A 22,573-nucleotide genomic window follows, 5' to 3' on the forward strand; every position below is an offset into this window, starting at 1 on the left:
CCGAGCTGCGGCGGGGAGGGTCAGCGGAGAGCTTGTGAAAGACGCAGGACACACACAGGCCATTCATTTCGCGATGAAGCGCAGATGCGAGCCACAACGGCGCAACGTGCCTAATCCATGAAGCAGTCCGGGTGGGTAGGGTAATGTACCGAGTTGTAGATACTATGTAGGTACCGAGCAAGAATGGACGCGAACGAAAGGGCCGTACTATGCAGCATTATGCCATCGTGCTAGACGATGCCACATTAGCGGAAGAACGTCAGATGCGAATGAATAGAGCACACCCTCGCGTTACCAATAGGGCAGGAGTTTCATGACGGACCTTTTGCACTAGGACGCCATCTCATCATACGTTGGAGGAAAGGGGGGCGTGTGGTGATGATGTCGTGGGTCAGAATGCTACCCTGCAAACGAGGAAGGAGGGGCTACAAGTACAGGACGGTACCTGACAAGCGGGACCGGGGGGTGTGGTGTGTGGATGTTGAGGAACGGATCTGATTACCCAGGGGTCCAAGCGGCGCAGGCTAACGCTAGCCCCCCTACTCACGTAGGGGGCGAAAAAACAGGGTTTCCACGCAAAAAAGGGGGTTTCTACCTAGATTACTAAAAGTGGCATTTTTTAGTGTTAACCTACTAAATTAATAACTTTTTATGATGCGATTTTCAGCTTTAACTATATTATATAGTAATAAAAGTAGTATTATTATATTGCTCTTAAGTAAAGCTATCTAGCTATATATATAATATTTATATATTTTATATAAGTATTAATATACTATAGAAGATAACTATATTATTACTTTTTATATTATTAATAATATATTTCTGTTTCTTTACTATTTATATTAATAGAGGTGTTATTAGAGGGTTACTTTTAGTAGTACTATAAATATAGAAGTATATTAGGCTTTTTTATATAGTGAAGATAGGTACTTAGTGTAGTGCTAATATAACTAATAGGGCTAATACTAGTAATAATAGTAACTTAAGCTTATTAGTATTAATACTATTATTATTAACGCTTAAGTTACTAACTAAATTAATACTTAAAGTAATATTATTACTATCTTTCTTAATAGGGTTATTAATATTATTAAAGACTTCTAGGTTACTATTATTAATATAGTGCCTTTTTAAGGTTAGTAGATCTCTAATATTAAGGTAGCTAAGAGGTCTTATATAGTACTTAATAGTATTTTAACTCTCTTTTAGTAGTAATATAAGGTTAAGATTAATCTACTATTTAGGCTTAAGTATTTTATATTATTATAAGTTTTTTAAGTTAAATATAATATAGTTATTAAATCTCTTAGTATACTTTAATTATAATATAAAGTTTAACTTCTTTATATACCTATTAATTAGTTAGTACTTATTAGTATTATACTTTACTTATAATACTTTCTCTTACTACTAAGCCTCTTTTTTTATAATAATATATTACTACTTAAGCTTCTTTTTAGAAGCTTTAATTACTTACTTTTTATAATACTTTTTAATCTCTATAAATAATATATTAGTAATAAATAAGTAAGTTAGTTTAACGCTTTACTAGGTTTATTATTTATATTACTATATCTTTATATATATATTATAGTTAATAATATACTTTTAGCTTCTTTTATAGTATAAATTACCCTTACTAATTATAGCTTTAATTATTTTATATCCTTTTTAAGTAGGAGAGCTTTACTTAATAGTATAATATTACTTAATTATATTTACTTATAGTATAGCTTTTTTAAACTTATTATTATCTAGTAAATAATAAAGTAAGTAGCTAGAAATATTAACTTAAGCTAATTATATATATTTAATTAATTAAGAGAGGATTATATTATTTCTAATTAGCTAGATATTTAACTTTTTAAACTTTATTATAATATTAGCTAAAGTAAATATAATATCTATTATCTACTAAAGTTTACTAATAAAATCTCTCTAAATAAAAGTAAAGTTATTATTTTATATAGACTTTTATAATATTATTTAGTAAGCCTTCTTAAATAGCTAGAAGACTTTTATATCTATAAGTTAAAATAAATATATAGCATAAGGGGGAAAAAAACTAATAATAATATTAAAGTTAATATAATATTCTATAAAATTTAAGCTAATATAACTAAAGAAGCTATTAAAAAGGAGTAAATAATATAGCTTTATATTAGATTCTTCTTAGAGAATATCTCTATATAACTTAGTATAAGTATTTAGTATTATATTATATATTTTAAACTAATTAGAGTAGCTTCTATATATATTAATACTAAATTATAACTTTATTATATACCTAAGCTATTAGAACTTTACTAACTACTTAAATAAGTATATATTAAAATACTTAATATAATTTATTATAATCTCTTAATTAGAGAAGGTAGTAAGAGATTATATAAAGTAGATACTTTTATTAATATTATAATTAGCTTAAATAGTAATTAGCTATATTTTAAAAATAAAGTAAGCTAAGATAGTATTTCTAATAGTATTATTAATACTAATAAAAGTATATAACTCTTTATTAACTAAATTAATAACTTCTTATAGTTTACTTTACTTCTACTATTCTTAAAGTAAAATAATATATATATAACTACTAAAGTAGCTAATATAGTAACTAAACTTATTAGTATTCTATATCTTAGAAAACTTAAGTTTATAGTTTTAAATTATAGCTTTATATTAATTAAAGAAATCTTAGATTAGTATTAAATTAAACTTAATACTTTTTTAGTAAACTTTAATAAGTTTAATTTTTAATCCTTTTTAGAACTCTAAGTAGTTAGATTTCTAGGATTTTATAAAGTACTCTAAAATAAAGCTTTTACTCTAGCTAGTTTAGAGGGTATTAGCTATCTCTTTAATAATAATTAGAGTTACTAAGAAGCTAGTAATATTAAGCTATATTATAAATACTATTAAAGCTAAGTTTTTAGCTTCTATTACTACTTTTAGCTAACTACCCTCTTTAAGTAGTATAGAGAGGTTATAATTAACTTAGAGAGCTTTTAAATACTTCTTAACTACTATATAAGATATTTTATAATCCTTAGTAATAGCTTAAATTAATAATACTATAGATAGAGGTTTATTAAAGTAGCTAGAGTAAAAAGCCTAATATTATATAGTATATAATATTTATATAGTTTATTTAATAAGTATTAAGTTAGTATTACTCTAGTAAAGTATCTTAGTAGCTAGGATTAAACGAAATAATTAAAAAAAGCATAGTTTTAGGTTATAGTATAATCTTAAAAAAGATGTTTTTTAGTAGTAAAATAAGAAAAATGCGACTTTTATGCGACTAGCTAGAAACCCCCTTTTTTGCGTAGAAACCCTGTTTTTTCGCCCCTTATATGAGTAGGGGGAGTTTTGCGCTTGACGTGGCTGACTAACGCCCCTGGGTACTGCGTATGATCCATCCGTCCAGTGTCTGTGTCCAGTGTCTGTGAGAAAATTTCTCGCCGTCGACGGCTCCCTGTAATTGCGCACAAACAAAAAGCCTCTCGCTCTTCTTTCCATCGCGGATCTGATAACTTTAACGGATCACGGCGGCGCTTGGCTAGGGTGTGCGACCACACTGCCACACACTTTGGTCATCACATCATTGATTCCCACGCCGTTGTGGAGTGGAAGGAGTTGGTGATTGTGACCCTACCATAGGACAGCTTCCGAGTCCGGCCAAAACCTGTCCAGCGCGGGCACACGCAACGGCTGAAAGTGCTGCTCCGGCCAGGACCAGATTCCTAAGCAGGTCATGACGCCGTGGGGGAGAAGCGAGTCGTGATTGCGGCATTTCCTTAGCCCCCGTTGCGTAGCAGCAGCTGGTGCGAAGTGCCGCGTCAACCCTGAAAGAATTGTGTGAAAACCAGGGCTCGGCACTCGAGTCCACTTCTTGTCGAGCACTGCGGGACGTCCTGCTCCAGTTTGTAAGGAAAAGTCTTCAAGCGCGGCGCCAGCCTAAATATCCAGAAACCGCTGTATGGTCGACGGAAAACAGAAAGTGGGATGCCGCTTCGTCTTGCCTTGCTGCTGGTTCCGAAAATACCGCCTCTGCCCTTTTACGCTATCAACTGGCTATCAGACGCACAACACGAGCTGTTCTCGTCGGATCGAAGCGACCCTCCACTCCAGTTCATCGGATCTCAGCTCACATTCTGAGTTTACCTTGCCTCACTTGCGCCTTGCCCTGCCCTGCTCCCGTCTCTCCCTGCTGCGGAAAAACAGACCGACGCAAGACACACGCACAAGTTACAACGCCACAGCCAGTGATCACGCCCTACCGCAGTACATCTCGGCTCATTCCTACAGACGCAATGGGTCTTACCGTCCTACCCGCTTTAATCCCCGACCTCCCCAAGGTATACGATGCATACTTTGCAGCGTTCAAGGGGGACGCCATCCTCAGTCTCCTGTTCCCGGGGGGCACGGAGGGCGAGGACTTCCGCGCAGAGCACACCAAGAACACGGTCGATTATTGGCACAAGAGCCCTACTCAGTACACGCTCAAGTGCGTCGACTCGGAGACCGGCGAGATCGTCGGTATGGCCCTGTGGGATGTGTTCCTCAAGGAGCGTACCTACGATGAATACAAGTTCCCTGGCATTACTTGGCTTAAGGGCGAGGAGAGAGCGAGAGCTGAAGAGTTGATCACCCCCATCTGTGATGTGAAGGCGAAGCTCTGGGGTGGCCGGCCGCACGTTTGTGAGTGGAACCCGTGACTGTTGTTTTCATCCTTCCCCTGCCCTCGCTAGTCCGTTCAGCTGCTTTCACCGAGAGAGAACCTTTGCGCCCCCATGCTGTCAGTTTGCTGATGCCGTACGTCTTTCACTCGCGATGCAGACTGCCATGTTATTGCTGTTAGGCCAGAGCACCAGAGAAGAGGTGTTGGCGCGCTCCTGACAAAATGGGGCCTCGATATGGCCGAGTTGGCGGGGCTTCCCGTTTACCTTGAATCGTCACCGGTCGGTTACCCGCTTTATCAGCGATTAGGTTTTGAGACGCTGGACGATAAGGTCGTCCACCGAGCGGCGTTGGTGGGCAAGGAGAAGGACGTCGAAATTCCTTTGATGGTCAAGATGCCATCAAACGCCAAGGGAATGTCATTCAAGGAGTGGCGATCTCAAGGATACCCGCCCTTGAAGTGAGAGTGGCTGGACTTGGCTTGGCGACGATTTGGGGGTGGCTGCTGATGGCAGGGCGATCTCTGCCTGCGTACTGTATCCGTACCGGTATCGTACTTCGTAGTCTGTAGGGCAATACCAAGACTCCTGTGTCACGTACTCCCCGTCCAGATTGTTTGAACTTTGGTGTGTTGCCGGGTGTGGTGCGAATCTGCGAGCCAGGCTGAGAAGAGAAAAGGTTCTGTGCCTAGATTCTTCTGAGGACCTGCATGTCTTGGCTTTGTATATTAAATGGCAGCCAAGCCAAACCCTTGTTCGCATGAAGATCAGGGTGCCCCGCCGACTGAAACGACGTGTCGCGGTGACGAGTCTAAGAGCGCACTAAAACCGGAGTGTGGGAGGGAGTGTGGACTTTTATGGCGTGTTGAGGAGGAAGAAGCCACTTGAGCCACCATTGTGGCAGCAGCCTTAGGGGACAGTCCGTCTTCCAGAGTGGGCGACGAAGTGGGCGACGAAGTGGGCAGATGGCAGACAATGCAACCTGGCGCCTTGGGAAGCGGCAGAATCGACGACGATCCGTGGACTGGCTTGGGGTTTTAGGAAGGTCTATAGGTTGAGAGGTGAGCAAGCGACTTCGGAGGGTGGGAGCGGAGGCATGTCGGAGGGAGTTGAGGTTACGTTGAAGAAATAAAGCGGAAGGAGGGATGAAGAGGGGCGTGGGAAGGGATGCGATGCGATGCCTCGGGTGAAGAAAAAATTTTGCACAGGGAAAAGCGAAATGTTCCTTCCGTAATCTTATCTGATCCAAGATTTGATTGATTAGATCAAGTCCCGAACCTATCCGAGGAGCCACACGGTCATGGTGGGGTCCATGCGCTAGCATGTGGAGTCAGATCGCGTCTCATTGGCTGGTCGCCATCAGGTAGCAGCAAGTCTCTCCAAAACAGGGGACGGCGGCAGGGGGCGGAAAAAGAACTGCAAACGCCATTCACCAATTCCCGCGTCGCACATGTCATGGACCATGGACGACCAGTTCTTACACACCACACCCTCGCCCGATCCATCGCATCCCACTTTGACACTCCAGCATCATGGGCGAAGGTGTGGGCATTGGCGCTGCTGCAGACTGCCATTGGCATCAACTGACACGATGCCCTGGAAGGCTCGTGGCCCATCTGCTCGACGCGACCTCCCTTAGCCGAAGTATGTGACTGACTTTGAGCCCAAGTCGCCAGTTCAAGGCCTGCTTGGATGACGCGAGTGGCTCTAAATCGGTCACAAAAGCCCCTCATCCACACCTTCAACAATGGAATCGAGGCCTCCCTGAAGCGAAACAGTTACCAGTTCGGTACAGGCCGGGCTTACTGCATGCATTGGCCAAAGGGAGGGTACCCTAGAAGCCAGAGGCGCGCGACTTCGCAACGTCCAGCGGCGTGGCGCTTGTCTTTGGAAGCTCGGAGTCGGAGACCGCAGGGCCAGCAGAGCGAAAGCTTGGCCGGTCCAATTCGGTGGAGTGGAGGCGACCTTGCTCGCTTCTGGCTGGACCCAGACGATCCCCGAAAGCCGTTCTCCGGTGCGGTGACGCAGATGCAGGGCCCAGTACATGGGTTCTCGCTCCAGGCCAGTTATTTCTGCCACGCGAACCCGACAAGGCGGCAGCGTTGTAGGAAGATCGCGGAGTTTCTCCCACTTGCCATTGACAATCTTGACGGCGACGACGACCAACGACGCATCTCGCTCCAGTAGAATATTCAAGCAAGTCTCCATCGCTCGCCCGCCAACACAATGGCCACTGAACCATCAACCACGCCCGTCTCGGAGCCCTTTGCGCCCACGCAGAGGCTGTCCATCCTTCACGGCCCTCGCGATCCACCTCTGGTCGACCTCAGTCTCGGTGAACTCTTGGAGCTTCAGACCTACCAACACGGCACCAAGGAGTGCTTGGTGATTCCCTGGACCGGCGCACGATGGACCTACAATGAACTCAACCAGCAGAGCTTACTGCTCGCGCAGGCTCTGCTGAAGATGGGCATCAAGGCCGGAGACAGAGTTGGTGTCATGGCTGGCAACTGCGAGCAGTACGCCGCCATCTTCTTTGCCGTCGCAAGAGTAGGCGCTATTCTTGTCATTCTGAACAACACATACACGCCCAGCGAGGCCATGTACGCTGTCCAGTTCTCAGGTAGGACCGACTGGCGCAGTAGGAGTTCCCAGCTCACAGTTTCCTAGAATGTAAGATCCTGTTCACCACCAAGCAGATCGGCAGACTCGACAACCGGAGGTTCTTGGAGCAATTGGCGAACGAGGTCAATGGCCCAAAGGTCATCATGATCCGAGGTGACACCAGCGGTTACGAGACATACGACGAGCTCATCAAGTCAAGCTCGCGCCAGAGTCCGAGAGAACTGCACCTGGCCATGAGCAAAGTTGTTCCTCACCAAGTTTGCAACCTTCAATTCACCAGCGGAACCACCGGTCGTCCTAAGGCTGCTATGCTCACCCACCAGTAAGTCTTCTGATGTAAACAAGGTCAACAGTGCTGACGTTGAAATTAGCAATGTCGTCAACAATGCCCGATTCATCGGTGACCGCATGAGGCTTACCCCCGACGACTGCCTCTGCTGCCCTCCTCCTCTCTTCCACTGCTTCGGTCTCGTCCTCGGTCTCCTATCCGTCATCACCCACGGTGCCAAGATCGTGTACCCGGCCGAGGTTTTCGACACCAAGGCGACTCTCAAGGCCATTCTCGAGGAGGACTGTACAGCACTTCACGGCGTGCCTGCCATGTTCGATTCCCTGTTCCAGGCTGCCCCTGACGACTTCAAGTCCTCCAAAATTCGCACCGGTATTGTGGCCGGCGCCCCCGTGCCCCGTTACCTGATGGAGTTGATGGTCAACCGTCTTGGTATGAAGGAGTTCACCAGTAGTTACGGTTTGACCGAGGCATCCCCTACTTGCTTTAACGCCTTCACCGACGATGCGCTTGGCAAGAGACTTACGACTGTTGGTACGCTGATGCCCCACGCTTCGGCCAAGATCGTCGACAGAGATGGCAACATTGTGCCCATGGGTGAGCGTGGTGAGTTGTGCATGGCTGGTTACCAGCTTCAGGCTGGATATTGGAACAACTCGGAGAAGACCAATGAGGTTATGGTCCGAGACTCCGCCGGTGTCCTGTGGCTGCACACTGGTGACGAGGCTGTCTTCGATGACGCCGGATACTGCTCCATCACTGGCCGTTTCAAGGATATTATCATCCGAGGTAAGTAGAACATTCGTCACTCGGGCCGATTCCGCTGTTCCTTTTTGCTAACAGAAGTTAGGTGGTGAGAACATCTACCCTCTCGAGATCGAGGAGCGTCTCATGGCCCACCCCTCGATCTCCCAAGCCATTGTCGTCGGCCTCAAGGATGAGCACTACGGCGAGGTCGTCGGCGCGTTCGTCCAGCGCGCCGAGAACAGAGAGAAGCCGACGTTCCAGGAGCTCAAGGACTGGGTTCGCCAGCGCCTTGGTGGCCACAAGAGCCCCGCGCACATTTTCTGGCTCGGCGAGGATGGCGTCCCTTCCAACGTGCCTCTGACAGGCAGTGGCAAGGTCCGCAAGTTCGAGATGGCCAAGGTCGGCGACGAGCTTCTCAAGAAGAACAAGGTCTCCGCCAAGTTGTAATTTGTAATACTGCCTAGAGATGGGATAAAGATTGTGTATAGAGCGATACCATACAAAAATGCTTTTTTTGTTCGTGTTTAGGGCCAAAGAGATGGATAGAATGCCCGTAGCCAGATTTTTACAGTCATTTTACATGACGTTGAACAGAGTTTTGATATAAGTGGAACTGAAGCTTAGCATTTACTGCACGGAAGTTTGGTGTTTGTGTCTTTCGAAACTCTATCGTGCGTGTCGCAATCGGGTCAATCCATGTTATTTACTAAAACTTATTCTTATACTTACTTTGGCGTGTTTCCTTATCTTCCCCAAGTCTTGGCAGTGGAATTGCGGAAGAACAGCGGGAGAAGAGCGGCTGACGGGGATGCGCCCGCCATGAGGGCCCCAGTGAGGCCAAATCTGCAGTGAGGCCAAAATCGCCATGACTCTTTGGTCCCAACACGGCAGCTCAATGTGTTTTTCGCGCGCAAGTGCGACAAAGTGTCAGCACTGGTGCAATGCACGAACTATCATAATTGGTTCGTTTTGTAACATCCTGCCTTTTTGGAGAGGAAATCATTTCCTGTTGATTTCTCGGGTTGAAACTGTGTAAGCGGGTGACTCATGAGACGGCCTTACGGCAAGTAAGCTTTCAACGAGGCCTGCTTGTTTGACGATCCAGTGAGAGAATTTGCTTGATGTCATTTCCAACATGTGTATAAAATCACCATACATTCAGCCTCAAAATTCAATCTAAGTACCGTCTCAACCACATCGCAACTGAATCAATAAATCTCCAAAGGCCACCGCAGAGGTTTCAAAGATGTCTCAACCAACAATTGCCGCTCTCGCGAAAGCGTATCCCCACGACCCAAAACACCTCCACTCGGTCATCGTCCCCCAACTAACCCACCGGCTCCGCCTGGCATCTGTATGGTCCATCGCCCCGTCCTCCCGCGTCCTTGACATCGGGTGCGGCCAGGGCGACTCCGCCCTCGTCCTGGCGCATACGGTGTCCGGGTCCGACGGGGAAGCGGGGTCTGCGGCGGCCGGCCATGTGACGGCGCTCGACCCGGCCCCGGGCGACTACGGAAGCCCGTACACGCTCGCGCAGGCACAAGCGTACATCTCCTCGTCGGAGTATGGCTCGAGAATCACATTTCACCAAGCGGACGCCCCGTCGTATCTGTCTTCCCACTCGGAAGACCGATTCGACGTGGCGACGCTGTGCCATTCCTTATGGTACTTTCCCTCCCAGGACGCAGTCTCGTCACTCTTCACGGCGCTTCACTCGTCTGGCCAGGTGCAGAAGCTGTGTTTCGCAGAATACTCCCTCGAGGCGTCCAAACCATCCCAAATTCCCCATGAGCTGGCGGTTGAAGCCCAGCGCAGATTCCACATACTGCGAGCCGATCGCGGGTTTACCGTCGACCAATCCAACGTCCGCGGCGCGCTCGCACCGGAGGAACTCATCCGACTGGCCGAGCAGGCCGGCTGGAAGCTGCAGGAGAAGGGCTCGGTTGATACGCCGGGACTGTTGGATGGGCGGTGGGAAGTCGGGGCTGTGGTGGATCCCAGCTGGACCGAGGAGGTTTTGGGGGAGAAGTTGGGGCAGGAAGCGGAAGAGGAGTTGCTTGGTTACGTGGGTAGGATTAAGGAGGCGGCGGATGAGTTGAAGCAGAAGGGCGAGGGGACCGAGACGCTGGATGCTGTTTGGGTGGTCATGCAGCGCTCATAAGCCGAGTCTTTCCATGTCATGTCATCCAAAGAGCCGATTTTGATATTCAAGTCCGATATACAATCCGAGTGTTGAAGAATCCAACTCTGGCGACTTCTCATAGTCCTCACTGTGTTCGAAATTACCTTTCTGAAGTGCATGATTGTCACTTTGTTTGAGGCCATTCATCACAAGCCTTTCGCTATCATCCTAGAGATCGCGGGATCTATTTGCAAGCCAACATCACAGGAAGCCATGCTGGCTCTCTTCCAGTCGAGGAATATAGAATGAGGCATCGAGATGGATCCAACTACCTTGTCGATACGACATCCACTGGGGCAAGACCGATACCGAGCTGAGAGCCGTCTTAGAAATCAATGTCCGGTCCGCAGTGTCCCTGCCGAGAACGCCGTCCGAGAAGGCATCATCGATCTGCAGGCATCCAGGCTCACTTTCAGCAGCCCCATCGCCCTGACCGAGAGACAGAAATATGCACTCAATGGCAGGCACGGCAGATCTTGAGTCACGGTTTCCAAGTTTATCAATCTCGGCGGGGCCCAGGTCTTGTACCTGTCCAAAGTGGATGACAACCTTGGAGCTTGAGTCAACATTGGAAAGCATTGCGCTGGGGGTGGGAAAGGGCAGACTTGATGATTCTACCGGTGCCGTACCGGCATCTCCAAAGGCGCCTCCGCGTCCCGAGTACGGGAGTCTCCGAGTTTAAGGTTGATTCCAGAGGCACAGCAGATAGCGAATGCCGGACGCCCGTTGAGCACAGCGGGCGGCAGATGAGACTTGGCAGGCGGGGAGAGAGCCGATCGAGGAGACACTGAGATCGTCTCAAGAGACACGGCGTCTTCTCCTCAGAAGGTGACGGACGAATCCTGAAAGCTTGTCGCTTCGGCAACAGAGACACACAGGAAGCCACATGTCTGAGGAGCAGCACCTGCTGCGCCGCTGTGCCAGACAAAAGGGCCCCCGTTCGTCCCACCTGCGATGGGCGACACTGGAGTGGTGTGGTGGAGATGATGTGAAGGGGAGGGACGAACAAGAGTCGTGCACACCCTGTGATCTGCGATGCTCTGGAGATGTTCCTCTGCGTACCGCCAAAACAGGCCACTTCGTCCGAATCTGACCCCACAAACCCACAAATGCACACGCCCCCCCCTCTCCTTCCTTGAAGAAGAAGTGCAGGGACCGCGGGCAGGTTCGGGTTGGGGTACGTACCGGAACATCGGAGCTTAGTGGAGTTTGTCTTCCCGCTGTCCCACCTTTGAGAAAAAATTTGATCTTATCTGATCCGGCTGGTGGCCGTTTCTGTGTGGATCGAAAGGCGCCTCCGACGCCGGAGCCATCGCTGGACCGGGTTCTAATAAAGTTATCAGATCCGCTAAGGGTCAGCCAGTGCAGCCACCTTCCCTGGAACAAGAACCGCCTCGCACGCAACTGGCGGCATCGACATTGGATCGAAATGTCGACGAGGGATGAACATGAGCCACACACCCACACCCTGTCCTGTCCCTCTCTTAACGCCGAACTCTGCTCAACCTGTCTTCCACCTTGCTCCGAAGCTGGGCTGGGAACAGGGTGGAAGAAAGTTCGTTCATTCGGAGCATTTTCGTTGCGCCCCGTTTCCCATCGTCCTCGACCCGAGGTCTTGGCCGCTGCGAGTGCACGCCATGGAGCCGTCAAATTCACACGAGGGATCCCTCCCATGTCCACATGTCCCATCAGCGACTCGTTCCCCTAACTCGCCTCCTCCGGTACTCACTTGTATCCATCTAGATGTACCCCCCCTGGGAGCTTCCAATGGAGCCAAGGCCAAGCGTACCCCGCCGTCAACCTCTCTCCCAGTCTGTCTCTGACCACCACCCCCGGACTGGACCAAGCTGATTGAACGGTGTGCTGGAACGATGTCATGGGCCGGCCCTGGAAGCTGCAAGGCGGCCCGGTTGCTTGCTCGAATGCTGTGTCGCCTGCGGCCTGCAGCCTATTGAAGAAAAAAAAAAAAACTGAGCCATGGCATGGCATGGCACGCCATACAGCCACCCACGAGCGGCGGGATTCCGACGAGACAGAGAGGGTGACCAGGGGTATCTGCGTTGTCAGGGTATTCAATGGCTGTAACTCGGCATCTTTTTTACCCTTACTGATTCCAAAAGAGTAGGCGGTGGTGACATAGCCTACGCGTGAAGCTCCGAAGCTCCAAGCTCACCTTCTCTTCCAATCTTCCGTTGTCTCCCATATTCCCAAGAAAAGCTTCAAGCTGTGATACCAATTGCGTCAAACTCGAGGACATCTCATACCCCCAGTTCCTCCCGTCGCATACATTCTATTCAATTGGACTTTTCGAGAGACACACTTAGAGCTTCGTCACGAGCAACACCGCAGCCATGTCGGCACCCGTCTCCCTCTCCGCCCTCGCCTCCTCCAACGAGAGCATCATCAAGCTGCCTCACCCGTACCACGCCGAGTACGCCGTCCAGCGCGCCTTCAACCACGATACCTTCGCCGGCAAGACCGCCGAGGGCGGCCTTCACTTCTACCGCCTGGCACCCCACGCCTCCAACGCCGGAACCTCCAAGCAGGTCCCCGTCCCCGAGCGCCTGCACAGCGAGAACCTCTACTTCACCGAGCCCGCGGACCTCAAGTCCAGCGAGCTCCCCGCCGACTCAAACAACAGCGCCTGGGCTCGTTCCCGCCGCTCCCCGAGCACCGTCTTCTCCTGGGACGGCAAGACCGCGCCCACCCTCGCCCAGGCATGGCTCCTCGTCTACGTCCTCTGGGTCCTGCGCCCGGCCGACGAGCTCCAGCGTCTTGAGCTCCGCGGTGCCGGCGCGGCCGTCCTCGGCCAGCAGCTCCGCGATGTCCTCCTGGCCATCGAGCACCCCGTCCAGAACGACTCCCAGAAGCCCGCCGCCACGGAAGAGCAGGCCACCGTCGTCCTCCTCCGCAGCGCCTTCTGGCAGGGCGCCGGCTCCCCCTTCGGCCCCCGTCCCGTCTGGCTGCCCGCCGAGTCTCCCGCCAGCCTCGAGCGCCCTCTGTCCTCCTACCCTCTTACTCCCCTCCAGCACACCATGACCGCCGTCCCGGCCTCGGACCCGGCCAACCCCAACCTCTACCAGCAGGCCTGGCACCCCATCCGCCCGGCCAAGCCCGCGCCGGGCTCGACCGTGTACAGCCGCTGGATCCCGCACTTGCGCGAGACCTTCTCCATGGTCGCGCTGGACTACCACAACGAGGAGCACCTGCGCCTCTTCCACGAGTGGCAGAACGACCCCCGCGTCTCCCAGGGCTGGAACGAGACCGGCACGCTCGACCAGCACCGCGAGTACCTGCGCAAGATCGACGAGGACCCTCACCAGTTCGCCATCCTGGCGGCGTGGGAGGACACCTTCTTCGCCTACTTTGAGGTCTACTGGGCCAAGGAGGACAAGCTGGGCGGCTACTACGACGCGCAGGACTGGGACCGCGGGCGCCACTCGCTCGTCGGCGACGTGCGCTTCCGCGGCCCCCACCGCGTGAGCGCGTGGTGGTCCTCCCTCATGCACTTCCTCTACCTCGACGACCCGCGCACCACCTGGGTCGTCGGCGAGCCCAAGAAGACCAACGACACCGTCCTCATGTACGACTTCATGCACGGCTTCGGCCTCGACAAGTTCGTCGACCTCCCCCACAAGCGCAGCGCCTTCGTCCGCTGCTCGCGCGAGCGCTTCTTCCAGCTGTGCCCGCTCGGCGAGAACGAAAAGGTCGTCGGCGGCATGCGCCTGGGTCTCGTTCCCAAGTTGTAAATTTGTCCCGTCCACCAGCGTCCCTTCCGAGTGGAGAGTGAGCAGTGAGCAGTGTGTGTGGATCTAGGTACGCGCGACGTAGAGTGGGGTGTTTGTACGTAAAAAAGGTGCCAGCAGCTTTCAGGAATACCTCTGCTGTAGAATTTATTTCCATAATTTGAGTAAAGATCTGATAAGCACAGTGTCTTTTTTTCTTGATATGCAGGAACATGATTCATAGCCTAGTCTAATTCGGATAACACACCCCACACATGAGAGAAAATTGGTTGAAGTTCATAAAAGATCATTGCATTTATGTCTAGCGGTAGGCAATTTATTCTAAACTACCGGATGAACGTTGCGTCATCATCATTGCGCCCATGAACACCGTTGTAATCCAAGAAAAAAGCAACAAATACCCAGAGAATTTTTCAAAGCAAAGAGCAGATTCAGTTGTCGGCCTTGCCAAGCTTCATGTGGTTCCAGCAGACTAAAAGAACCAGGGTTAGTACCGTTGCGATCAAGTAGACAGGGGTGTCCAGGAGAACTTACTGGTGAAGCCGAGGTCGTCACGGAAGTAGGAGTGCATGACGTCCTCGCCCCACGTGGTGCCCTCAGAGCTGCTGGCAACAGCCTTCTTGCCGACAGCGAGACCGATCATGGGCTCGACGAAGCCGAGCTCGTAGAACTTGGGCTTGTGCTCCTTGTTCGTGAGCTTGACCAGCATCAGCTGGTGGATGTTGATGGCGGCGACGTGGCCGTGGTGCATGGCGGTACCGCAACGCTTGATTCCGGGCCACTTGGCAATGTCGCCGACGGCGATGTGGTCCTCGGCGTTGGGGATGTCGGAGGAGAAGACCAGGTTGGGGTGGATGGGGACGTAGCCCTCCTCGTCCTTCGCGGCGGCGGGAACGAAGTCCGTGGAGGGGGTCTGGCGGGAGATGGCCATGACGACCTCGCTGGCGATGAGCTTGTCGCCATTGGTGAACTCAACCTCGTAGCGCGCGCGGCCGTTGGCGGTGGGCTCGATCTTGCGCGTCTCCTTGACGCGGGTGTTGAGGAGGACCTCGACGCCGGCCTCCTTGGTCAGCTCAAGAGCCTTGTCCTTGCACAGGTCGGACAGTCCCTCGGAGGAAAGAAGCTGGTTGCGGGAGTGCACCAGGGTCACCTTGGTGCTGGGCTCAACGAGCTTCAACTCGGCGGCCATCTCGATACCGACGGCACCGCCGCCGACGACGATGACGCCATCGGGAGCGTTGCGGACGGCGTGGATCTGCTCCTCAGCCTCGAGCAGGAACTGCTTGCGGGTGAGGGACTGGGGGACCACGGGGAAGGCGCGGCGCAGGCCAGTGGCGCCGATGAAGAAGTCGTAAGAGAAGTCCTGGGGCTGCTTCGTCTCGTGGTCGAGGACGGTGGCGGTCTTGGTGGCCGGGTCGACCTTGCTGACGCTGCCCTGGACGAAGCGCACGTTGGGGCGCTGCAGAGAGGGGATATCTTGGAACTTGACCCAGGACTTGGCGGCGTAGGCAGAGTCGGCGAAGGCAAGCGGCGAGCCGATCAAGTGGACTAAGAAAATAGGTCACGGGTGAGTTGGTGATCAGACAAGAGGGGCCGCGCCGGGGGTTTTGTTCTTACAGAAACCATCACGCTCATCGGCGATGGTGATGTCGAGCGGGATGTTCTTGAAGTCGGCGTGGTGCTCGTACGGGGAGTGAGCGAGGCGGGGGGACTCGCCCTTGCTGAGGTCGAGCAGGTTGAGGGCCGTGGACATGCCAGCATACGAAGTGCCGGCGATGAAGACCTTGAAGGGAGGGACGGTAGGAAGGGAACCCATCTTGTCTTTTGCTGCGGGGTCTGACTGGGAGGAAGATTCTACGTCGAGCGGAGGAGAGGACAGCGAAGAGAAGGAGCGGCGAGAGCAAGTATTGAACGACTCAAAGGAAAAGCCGCGATGGGGGAGACAGGTTGAGGCAAGTGAAGAGAGCGAAGATGCAGTTGCAGACGGGAACATGTGCATACTAGAAAGCAGCAAACATAAAGATAGCGTCCGCCGGAAGCCGAGCGGGCCTGGATCGGAACGGAGTCCTGGTCGGTTTGCGCGAGGGGCAGGACGACTGAGACTGGTTAAAGTTGCCCAGAAAATCCCACCAAATCCTCCCAACGAGAACCCAGAATCACCCCTCCATGGAGAAGGTGACGGGCTGGAGGGCAGGTTGAGCCGAGGACGAGCTCCTCGGAGGAAGCACGCTGCAGCCGAGACGGCAGGGCGAAGGGCAATCTGGATCCGCTGGGCCATGGCGATCGAGGGGGCGTCCGACGGGCAGGACAGCGAAGAAGGAGGGGGAGCGCCAGCGGAGATGACGGCATGATTGGGTGGGTTTGAACAGTCACTTTGGGCTTTGGGAACGGGATCCTATGTATCTATTAGTGCAACACTGGCGATGTACCGAAAAATCATTAATATGGATAGCAATGGTGCCGAGAGGGGTGATGGACCGAATAGTTGCTGAAATACGTAGACAGGAGACAGGAGACGTGGTGGCCATCCCGCCGGAGGGGTTTTGGTTTGGTTTAGTCTGGTTTGGCGTGTTGGAGCATGGAGGGGCGATGTGTGTGTGGTTGTGGTTTGCCCTGCCTTGAGATTATCAGATGGTGGAGGAGTTAAAGTTATCAGATCCGTTCAGAGACATGCAAGCCACTCCCAGCGCCGGGACAGACCGGTTTTACTCGGTGACTCCAGGGCTCGAGGCTCAACGCGTACTGGCTGGGAAGATCAACCCGTTACCTAATGAGGACAAGTCAAAGGTACGCGTTCCAGGGCTGCGCCTCGTTTTCAGTGGGCGCCCGGCGTTCGTTCGTTGAATGCTAAGTAAGGTGAGGTGGGCGTGAGGAACAAAAGGTCGGAATTCGAGTTTGGTTTCTCATTGCATGTCGGGTTCCTTGGGTGCCGTCTGACCTGACCGGCCGTTGGGACTAGTGCGTCAGGAGGAGTCCTGGGGCGCGCGGGACTACTCCGTATTGCGACACGTACGCCCAATGGTCTCCCTCTGCGAATTCGAGATGGATCAGACTGGAGTGGGTGTGTGAAATGTGTGTGGGTGGGAGTGACGGTGGGTGGGCGGGCAGCGGCAGCAGCAAGCACGTCGAAATGCGCCATTTTCCCTGCCGGTGAAAATTTTTGGGAAGGCAGAGGGAAATGTCACAGTGAGAGAGAAATGAAGGCTGAACAGGGCAGGTTCGTAGCAAGATCCGCAGAGGAGACAGGGCCTCCGTACTCGTACCGGCGAACGCCTTACCTCATCCGGAAGGGATTCACCGGGCTTTGCCAAGACAAATTATCAGATCCGCACCCACACTCCGGCATCGGCCCCACTCTGGTCGCCTGCTCCACGTCCCTCGCTCCACATCCTCCGGGCCTTCCAACTCCCCAACTCTCCAACACTACAGGGCACTGTATCCGTAGTGTAGCCACCTACCTGCCGCATGTCTCACCCACAAGCAGTGCACCCTCGCTGGGATCCCACAGGTACTTTTCACGTGCTGCACTTGTAACGAATGTCACTGCACTCACGGCTCTGGAGACACGCTAAAGGAGCAAGAAGAGAGACGGCCACTGTCACACACCATGCCTCTTACGCAGTACTCCATCGAATACGCGCCACGATGGTCGATACTTCAGCTCTACCGCGACGACGGGTTTCTTAACTCCCCGTGGCGGGGTCTCGGCGAGCAAGTTACGCTGTCGTCGACCCTAAACCGCCTGAAAGACCACTCTAAAGCGGATGTTGATGACAAAAGAACGCCTCTATGATGCAAATGTTGAGCCGGTTCGCCGAGACGGTGGCTGTAACGGCCGCGCGCCGATGCTTTGGTGAAGCTACTTCATGTCTGTCCCAGCCAAATGAAGACGCTTGCTCGATGGACCTGGTCGTCAAGTGGGATGCCGCACTACCATTACCATGGTTGTTGAGCGAAATTCGACTTCGGCACCAGCCGAACAGCCAGTCAACCACGCACCCAATGTGACTGAGGAGCAACAACTGCAACTGCATGAGCAGGCCCCAGAGAAGGCGGGGTCAAGCGTAAGTCAACTTCACGTGTGATCGTCGTCCACCGATAAGCTTACATTCGATTAGCGTTTCGAGACCTTCTTCAGCTTCTTCAACCTCTTATTCTATGCCGAACCAACATGGATCGACATTACGCTATTCGTCGTGGGCGGCATCACGGCCGCTGCTGCCGGCGTGCCTTTCCCCTTGATGGGAATCCTATTCGGCCAACTGATCGACGACATGAACGGTGCGACGTGTACCAGTGGAATAGGAGATGCCGACGTGTACATGGACGCTGTCGACGACAAGGTCTTGCAGCTCGTGTACATCAGCATCGGTGCCTTTGTCTTGATATACAGCTATACCACGGCCTGGAGCATGCTAAGCCAGAGACTGGCACAGCGCTTGCGGGAGAAATACTTCCAGAGCTTGCTCAGGCAGGAGGCCGGTTTCTTTGAGAATCGACAAGCAGGCGAGGTTTCATCGCGTTTGAACTCGGATATCCAAACCATTCAGACTGGAACGTCTGAGAAGGTCGGAATCTTCATTGCCACCATTTCGTTCTTCATCACCGCCTATGTCATTGGCTTCATCAAATATGCGAAGCTCGCAGGAATGCTGGTTTCCCTTATACCGGCGTTCCTGCTCATGTCCATCATCTGCGGAGGGCTCGTCCAGAAATGGACAGGAACTATGTCGGATGGTATTGCGAAGGCCTCGTCCATTGCATCTGAGGCCCTGTCCCATGTTGCCGTCGTTCAGGCTTTCGGAGCTGGACCCCGCCTGGAGGCCAAGTTCTCTTCGCATATGCTTGTTGCCCAGAAGGAGGGCATCAAGAAGGCTGTTGCTGCCGCTACTCAAGCTGGATTCTTGTACTTCCTGGCCTACTCTGCCAACGCCCTTGCCTACTGGCAAGGAAGCAAGGCCATCTCCGAGTCCGTCGCTGGAAGAGGTGACGGTACATCGGTGGGCGACATCTACACTGTCGTGTTTCTCATTGTTGATGGTGCGTGGTTCCAAAAGATTCTTTCTGTTCAGATTCTGACTGTCTACAGCTTGCATCATGCTCGGCACCATCGCACCCCTCTTGCCCCTTTTCGGATCGGCCTCCGCGGCATTTGTCAAGCTCCGAAAGGACATTGAATTCCGTTCTGCCATTGACTCTGTCACCGAGGAAGGCGAGAGACTGCCTTCGACTATTGAAGGCTCAGTCGAACTGAGCGGCGTGACTTTTGCCTATCCCTCCCGGCCTGACCAAGATGTGCTCAAGAACGTATCTCTTGTCTGCCCTGGCGGCAAATACACCGCCATCGTTGGCCTCTCGGGAAGTGGCAAGTCAACCATCGCAGGCTTGACCACGAGATTGTACGACCCCAAGGAAGGCACTGTTCTCCTGGATGGTCGAGACATTCAGAATTTGAACGTGAGAAACGTGCGCAGCTATATCAGTCTAGTCCAGCAAGAACCATCACTCCTCGACCGATCCGTTCTCGAAAACATCGCTCTCGGCCTCGTCAACTCTCCAAAGGAGGAACACCAATGGCTCAAAGATACCCTCCACGGACCTCAGCTTGAACAGCTTGCGGAAGATCTGCAAGGAGGAGCCGAGCTCGACGTTGCAGCCCAGGAATATGGCTCCGAGGTAGTCGAGATCGCCAAGCTCGTACAGCACGCCGCTGATCTTGCCGACGCAACTTCCTTCATCGACCGTCTGAGGTATGGCTTCGGAACACCCGTCGGGACCGGCGGCAAGTTGGTTAGCGGTGGTCAGAGACAGAGAGTAGCTCTTGCACGGGCTCTCATCCGCGATCCTAAGATTCTCATCCTCGATGAAGCGACCGCAGCCTTGGATTCAGCCAGCGAACATCGAATTCAACAGGCCGTAGAGAGCGTCTCCAAAGGTCGCACCCTGATTTCCATCGCTCATCGCCTCTCTACTATCAAGAATGCCGATAACATCATCGTCATGAATGCCGGACATATCGTTGAGCAAGGCACCCACGCCGATCTTATCAGTCGTAACGGAGCCTACGCCAACCTAGTCAACCTCCAAAACATTCACACAGCCGAAGAGGACGTAGCCCCATCTCGTGCCAGCACAGCTGTTGAGTCTCTTGACTCCAGAAATACCATTGAAATCGAGAAGGGCGGCGTTGACCCAACAGACCTCGCCAAAGCCATCACGGAAGCCGAAGGAAATGGCACCAAGGAGAAGCCCAAAAAGACGGCGGCAGAGGAACTCCAAGCTAGCGGACTCGACAGCAATAAGTCAGCCTGGCAAGTGGTTAAGCAGGTCGGACCCATGGTTCGTCCCCATATCCTCTGGCTTGTTCTCGCTCTTGTTGCTGCCTTCATTGTGGGCTGCACGTACAGTGGTTCTGGAACAGTCTTTGGATACGCCATCGGCTCAGCGAGTCCCTGCAACACGCCCAGCTTCATTTCCAGCAAAGGCGCCTTCTACGCCGGCCTCTTCTTCATGATCGCCTGCGTGGAGCTCTTCGCCAACCTGGCCAGCTGGTCCGCCTTTGGATATCTCGCCGAGAAGCTGCTTTACAGGATCCGGGTGCTTTCCTTCCGATCCCTTTTCCAGCAGGAACTCGAGTGGCATCAATCTGAGAATCGCAACCCTACAACACTGTTATCTGTCATCACGAAAGATGCGGCTGCCATCGGAGGCTTCAGTGGATCCATCATGGGCACGATATTTGCCGTGGTCGTCAACCTCCTGGTCGCAATCATTTACTCTCATATTCTCGCGTGGCGAATTGCAATCGTGTGCCTCGTGATCCTACCCATTCTCCTCGGCTCAGGAATAATGCAAATCAGGGTCCTCTCGCGGTTCGAGGAGAAGCATGCTGGCGCGTACGCCCAGGCTGTCGGTATCACCGTCGAGTCCGTCAACTCTATCAAGACCGTGGCCACCCTGTCGCTTGAACACGAGGTGCTGGGCCAGTACAAGCGTGCTCTCAAGGGCCCGAAGAGGGAGATCATCTCGGCCAGCGCCATCGCTAACATCTGGCTCGCTATCGCAAACAGCACAGGCAACATCATCTATGCGTTTGCATACTGGTGGGGCTCAAAGCAGATTGTCGAAGGCCGCGCGACCCAAACACAGTTTCTGATCATCCTCGTCGCGATGCTCGTGGGAGCACAGCTCTGGGGACAGATGTTCAGTCTTGCGCCCGAAGTGACACGCGCTCGCATGGCCGCCTCGAGAATCTTCAGCCTCCTCGATCTGGATAAGTCGGAAACCGACCCGTCAAGCAAGACCGAAGATTCCAAGGGGAAGGAGAAGGACGTTGAAGCCCTCGCCAACCCCTCGCCACGCCCGTCGCCGGGGAAGGGAGGCGTGTCCATCACCTTCAGGAACGTATCCTTTTCCTATCCCGCCCGCCCCGAAGTCCAGATCCTCGATAACATGAGCTTCACGATCCAACCAGGACAGTTCTGCGGCCTCGTGGGTCCCTCAGGTTCAGGCAAATCAACCGTCATGTCGATCGTGCAACGGATGTACACTCCCTCAAGCGGTACGGTCGAGATAGACGGCCAGGATATCTCAAAGTTCACCACTACGTCCTTCCGCGACGACATCGCCGTCGTCCCCCAAGACAGCGCCCTCTTCGACGGCTCCGTGAAGTTCAACGTCTCCCTCGGCGCCCGCCCCGGCCAAGACGCCTCCGACGCTGAGATAACCGAGGCCTGTCGCCTCGCAAATATCCACGAAACTATCGTCGCCCTCCCGCAGGGTTACGACACCGAGTGCGGCCCCAACGGCTCCCAGCTCTCGGGTGGCCAGCGGCAGCGCATCGCCATCGCGAGGGCGCTGGTACGGAAGCCCCGCCTGCTGCTCCTGGACGAGAGCACGAGCGCGCTCGACGCCGAGAGCGAGAAGGCGCTGCAGGAGGGTCTGGAGCGCGCGGCCCGCGGGATCACCGTCATCGCCATCGCCCACAGGCTGCACACGGTTCGCAAGGCGGACGTCATCTTCGTCGTGGAGGCGGGTGCCGTTGCCGCCAAGGGTCGGCACGAGGAGCTGATGGAGAAGAGCGAGAGCTATCGTCTCAACGCCATGCAGCAGATGCTTGGCCACTGATTCTGCTGCTTCTTCTTTCTTACTGGGGTCTATTGGGCTGTCTGGAGTTCGTATGCATTTACCCGTTGTATCTTGGCTACATTTTAGGAGTTTTTGCCAGGCGATTGTTGAGACGAAAGATCGGCTGCATAAATACAAACGTCAGCTTGCGATCCGCTCCCGACCTGCCTCAAAT

General features: G+C 52.3%; 7 protein-coding genes across 7 annotated transcripts; 5 read left to right on the top strand and 2 right to left on the bottom strand.

Annotated features, from left to right (window-relative positions):
• Window positions 1-4,316: 4,316 nt before the first annotated feature.
• Window positions 4,317-5,147, top strand: SID5-2 (putative acyltransferase SID5; the record flags this gene model as incomplete). Its single annotated transcript, XM_036634530.1, has 2 exons — window positions 4,317-4,704; window positions 4,843-5,147. The coding sequence occupies 2 exons, from the start codon at window positions 4,317-4,319 to the stop codon at window positions 5,145-5,147; spliced, it is 693 nt and encodes a 230-aa protein (XP_036500525.1).
• A 1,761-nt stretch (window positions 5,148-6,908) lies between these two features.
• Window positions 6,909-8,790, top strand: sidI (Acyl-CoA ligase sidI; the record flags this gene model as incomplete). The annotated part of the gene is made up of 4 exons (XM_036634531.1): window positions 6,909-7,305; window positions 7,353-7,629; window positions 7,679-8,385; window positions 8,447-8,790. 4 exons carry the CDS (start codon window positions 6,909-6,911, stop codon window positions 8,788-8,790), a joined length of 1,725 nt encoding a protein of 574 aa, XP_036500522.1.
• Window positions 8,791-9,589: 799 nt separating this feature from the next.
• Window positions 9,590-10,504, top strand: ustM-0 (Methyltransferase ustM; the record flags this gene model as incomplete). The annotated part of the gene is made up of 1 exon (XM_036634532.1): window positions 9,590-10,504. The coding sequence occupies one exon, from the start codon at window positions 9,590-9,592 to the stop codon at window positions 10,502-10,504; it is 915 nt and encodes a 304-aa protein (XP_036500523.1).
• A 222-nt stretch (window positions 10,505-10,726) lies between these two features.
• On the bottom strand, window positions 10,727-11,104 carry CGCS363_v002684 (uncharacterized protein; the record flags this gene model as incomplete). The annotated part of the gene is made up of 1 exon (XM_036634533.1): window positions 10,727-11,104. The coding sequence occupies one exon, from the start codon at window positions 11,102-11,104 to the stop codon at window positions 10,727-10,729; it is 378 nt and encodes a 125-aa protein (XP_036500528.1).
• A 1,772-nt stretch (window positions 11,105-12,876) lies between these two features.
• On the top strand, window positions 12,877-14,274 carry SAT14 (putative O-acetyltransferase SAT14; the record flags this gene model as incomplete). Its single annotated transcript, XM_036634534.1, has 1 exon — window positions 12,877-14,274. The coding sequence occupies one exon, from the start codon at window positions 12,877-12,879 to the stop codon at window positions 14,272-14,274; it is 1,398 nt and encodes a 465-aa protein (XP_036500529.1).
• A 428-nt stretch (window positions 14,275-14,702) lies between these two features.
• OXR1-0 (Oxidoreductase OXR1) lies at window positions 14,703-16,087 on the bottom strand (the record flags this gene model as incomplete). Its single annotated transcript, XM_036634535.1, has 3 exons — window positions 14,703-14,743; window positions 14,806-15,819; window positions 15,889-16,087. The coding sequence occupies 3 exons, from the start codon at window positions 16,085-16,087 to the stop codon at window positions 14,703-14,705; spliced, it is 1,254 nt and encodes a 417-aa protein (XP_036500526.1).
• A 2,125-nt stretch (window positions 16,088-18,212) lies between these two features.
• On the top strand, window positions 18,213-22,398 carry CGCS363_v002687 (ABC transporter 1; the record flags this gene model as incomplete). Its single annotated transcript, XM_036634536.1, has 3 exons — window positions 18,213-18,335; window positions 18,390-19,311; window positions 19,361-22,398. 3 exons carry the CDS (start codon window positions 18,213-18,215, stop codon window positions 22,396-22,398), a joined length of 4,083 nt encoding a protein of 1,360 aa, XP_036500527.1.
• Window positions 22,399-22,573: the final 175 nt, after the last annotated feature.

Source organism: Colletotrichum siamense (genome assembly GCF_013390195.1).
Source record: "Colletotrichum siamense strain Cg363 chromosome Unknown KSG_Cg363_contig02, whole genome shotgun sequence".
Taxonomy (NCBI): domain Eukaryota; kingdom Fungi; phylum Ascomycota; class Sordariomycetes; order Glomerellales; family Glomerellaceae; genus Colletotrichum; species Colletotrichum siamense.